General features: G+C 35.8%; 1 protein-coding gene across 7 annotated transcripts in view; it reads left to right on the top strand.

Moving 5' to 3' along the window:
- The window catches only part of Nav3 (neuron navigator 3), a 747,532-nt gene that overhangs the window by 422,748 nt on the left and 320,702 nt on the right, over positions 1–4,082 (top strand). For 2 of the 7 annotated variants that reach the window (XM_031349802.1, XM_031349801.1), the window contains exon 1: positions 515–903. The exons of 2 other annotated variants lie outside the window; for them this stretch is intronic. In XM_031349802.1, the coding sequence (XP_031205662.1) occupies positions 661–903 (243 nt within the window). In that variant the 5' untranslated portion in view covers positions 515–660. Of the gene's footprint in view, positions 1–474; positions 904–4,082 lie in introns of those variants that run through there. 3 more of the 7 variants (XM_031349807.1, XM_031349805.1, XM_031349800.1) reach the window with 2 other exon arrangements.

Raw genomic sequence — 4,082 nt, 5'->3', positions numbered from 1 at the left:
TAGAAAGAGAATGCAGGCTGGTTATTTCTGAAGTCAGGAAGAACTCTTAGCCATCCACTATTGTGGTCTTTTGGCTTTGACAACTAGGCTGAAACTGGACTGAAGGGATTTTCCTTTGTTCCTTCCTCCCCCCACCCTGACCTTTCTCCTTTCAAAGATCACATTCAGGCTGCGGCTGGTGTAGTGAGAAGAAAACAAAGCGAGGAGCTCTATAATCCTACAGAAATGGCTTTGTAGAATTTATTTTGCAGACACTAACTTGCTGAACAGGAGAGAGAGAGAGGAAGAGAGAGAGAGAGAGAGAGAGAGACAGAGAGAGAGAGAGAGAGAGAGTCTGAACTAGCAAGACAGTTTCTTAGATGAGAAAAAAATTTGTCTCTTCCTGAAAGTTAGTTAGTTTGAAAGTTATTGTCTATCTGTCTTTCTTTTCTTTCTCTCTCACTTTCTTTTTCCTTCTTTCTTTCTTTCTTTCTTTCTTTCTTTCTTTCTTTCTTTCTTTCTTTCTATCTCTCTCTCTCTTTCTTTTACATCCAGATGACTGTTAGTTTTGCTTAAAGTAGTTCTTTTTTTTTTTCCTTCTGGAAATACTAAAGCTGGAGTCTACCAGACTGAGGTTAGGAGCATTTTCTTTGGCAAGAAAAAGATACTTTTATAGAAGCCATGCCTGTCCTTGGGGTTGCCTCAAAACTGAGGCAGCCAGCTGTTGGGTCAAAGCCTGTTCACACTGCTCTTCCGATACCGAATCTTGGCATCAGTGTATCACAGAGCTGTTCTTCAAGACCTTTGGAAATTGCTACACCGGAGCGCTCAATGCTTTCTTGCCAGCTCACATTAAAATCAACCTGTGACTTTGGAGAGAAGAAAGCCTTGCAGGGAACAGCCAAGGAGATCGAAGACAGCAAGGTTAGTAGCTAAAGGTTACTGTGGACTTAAAAAAAAAAAGAAAAAACCACACAAAGAGAAACTTCTTGTCAGTTATACCATGAACTTTGGGAGATGGTGACTCTTAGAGGAACTCTGGTATAAGTAGGGGACAGAATTATGGGAGACTGAGCATTGAACGTGCAAACTGTATTTTAATGTATAGTTGCAAAAGTCATGAACAAAATTCTGAGTATCTGTATAGGGTAGCCAGTATTCTTATTAATATAGTTACTCCTAGGTACTGCTCTGTTAGTGACACAGGTATAAGAAGACAGGAGCCCACTCCTATATAAATTACCTGTAAAAGGAAATCTCTGTCAAATCCCTTGTGCATGGTCTCTCTTTTCTCCAAATGTCATCTGCAGGGTTTGAATGTATGAGTGCTAGCTGCTTGTTTTATTGGAATGGGAAGAAAACGATGAAGTATTGTCTCTCTTACTACACATTTGCTGGGATTTCTGTTTACAAATTGAAACACTGCTGTTTTTCTTATTGTTGACATGTTTGTTTGTTTTTTTTTTTAACTATTTACTTTCTGGTATTTTGTGAGATCTTGAGTGGTGATCCTTCCTCAAACCTTTGCTCCAGAGGCAGAGTGCTCAGTGGCCCTGCAGGTAAAGCTCTTTCCTGGAGATCCATCTAAAGGAGTGTTTCTCAACCTGTGTGTGGTGACCCCTTTGGGGATTGATTTTATGGTTGTAGGTCACCAGAGCATGAAGCACTGTCTTAAAGGATCGCAGGTTTAGGAAGGTTGAGAATCACTGCTCTAAACCTTCATAAGCATCACTTGCAGTGTAGCATCAAACACAGCATCCAGCTTTGTTAAAGCCTCCTATGTTCACACCAGCTCATCTCTGACTGAGATAATGGCATATATTTTTTGCCTATATACAAATATATGGTAAAAAAATAATTTGAGTGTGCTTTATATTGACAAATGAAGACTATAATTGCAAAAGAAAGTTAATCATTTTATCTAACATATCTATTTGAATTATCTTTTTCTGTTTAGGTTTTTAAACTTGGCCCAGATGGACCTTTATAAATCTTTAGATAACACCTACTTTACTTTACTGTGATTTATTTTGGTCTGTAGAAATAGCTACAGAGTCTATCTTTGTCATTCCATATTTAATTATATACATGATATATAATATTACTATTGCAGCTAGTGAAAATGTAAACTAGATAAGATAGATGTTAGATGATAGACAGATAACTAGATAAATATAGATAAATGATAGATAAATCACTAGTTATAGGTAGGTAGGTAGGTAGGTAGGTAGGTAGGTAGATAGATAGATAGATAGATAGATAGATGGCATATAAGTGCATAGATAGGTAGAATTTTCCCTGGGGAACACAATTATTGACTTGTATGTATGCTCAAACTTCTACTTTGCTAAATGGCCTTAATTTAAGACTTGACCACTTTTTTTTTTTTGTGCAATAGAATTTGAGTAAATCACTGTGGTCAGTAAATCTTAATCAAGCATCTGATATTTCTTTCTTTTTTCCTTGTTTTGTTTTGTGTACATTGGTGTTCTGCTTCCATGTATGTCTGAGGGTGTCAGATCCTCTGGAACTGGGATTACAGAGTTGTGAACTGCCATATTGGTGCTGGAACTTGATCCCAGATCCCTTCAAAGAAGAGCCAGTGCTCCTAACCACTGAGCCATTTCTTCAATCCCAGCATCTGATATTTCAATTAAACTCCATGACATGAAGAATTATAGGAATAATTATGCTTGTGGGAATAATTTTACCATGTCTCTTATCAGATTTAAGACTGAAATTTCAAACAAACATGGAGAATACTTCAGCAGCATATTAAAGTATTTCCATGTGTTATAAAGAAATATATTTAAAATATTTTGAATTAAAAAGCAAGGAAAATAGCAGAAATGATCAAGGTAGATATATTAAGGAGAGTTAGACTTGGTTGAATACACTGGGAAATTCAATGTCATATTACAATTGGAAAGCAGGGAAGAATATTTCTCAGTCAGGTGGTGAAATCTGAAGATATATATATATATATGTACATATATATATATATATATATATATATATATTGAAGTTAAGACCATGTCAGAGAGTTGGGACCTCTCCATTTTGTCTATCCCATTCCATTAGTGGCTCCAAACTTTCTGTCTTAAGTGGATTATGTAGTTCTACTCTAGGAAAAAGACAAACCCCATTTCATAAAGGCTTTATGACATCCCATTGGCTTTCTTAGAATTCTAAAACCTTATCTAGCTGTGGAGGAAATCGCAAAATGCAGCGTTTCTTCTAAACAGCTATGTGCCTAACTAAAAATTACGGGTTCCATTTCTATGAGAAGCAAATCCTGGATAGCAACCACAATAAATGGCTCTCATTACAAAAAAAATTATGTAGAATATGCAGCCACTCATTGCACCAAAAAGTTTTGTAATCTGGTTTGAGAGAACAATCCTCTTACCATGTCAGAAATGTCCTCAATCTGAATTCTCTGTCCTTGTTTTGTTTTGCATTAAAATAGATGCTGCCGATCAAGTCATCTAGTCTTGAACCCTGATGCCTTTGTGTAATAATTCACTTTACTCCTTTATATCACATGTTTTACAAGATGTTAGAGATTTTACTTCACTTTTTATTTTGAATTTGTCCCTGTCTACATATACTTGCCCTTGTGTATTTATTTTCTGTTAGTTATTATAATTATTTCAAATTCTTTCTCTCCCATGTCTCTTCACCATCACTCATTGAACACATCTTCCATTTAGCTTAATCAGACATTCAAAAGCATCTTTCCCCAGCCTTACAATTTTTTTATTTGGGACTGCTAGTTTTCCTCCCATTCCTGTTTGTAAATCCATCCAGCTTTCCTTTCCTGGATGTCTTCTTCCTATGTGCCGAGCACAGTTAACACGACTTAGTTCTCCTATCTTTAAACAAATCACATTAGGTTTTTAAAAAATAAATGCTTGGTTTTAGGTTCTGAAATTAATATAATTACATTATTTTCCCTCTTTCTTTTCCTTGTTCCAATCCCTCCCATATATGCCACATGCCCTCTCTCAAGTTCATGGCCTCTTTTTCCTTAATTATTAAATTTCATTTCTGCTTCATATTTTGAAAAAAGAAATATATGTATGTATATATATATATATATA

This window comes from Mastomys coucha, unplaced genomic scaffold (assembly GCF_008632895.1).
Source record: "Mastomys coucha isolate ucsf_1 unplaced genomic scaffold, UCSF_Mcou_1 pScaffold4, whole genome shotgun sequence".
NCBI lineage: Eukaryota > Metazoa > Chordata > Mammalia > Rodentia > Muridae > Mastomys > Mastomys coucha.
The sequence above is the reverse complement of the archived record's forward strand: the minus strand, read 5'-3'. Positions and strand labels throughout refer to the sequence as shown.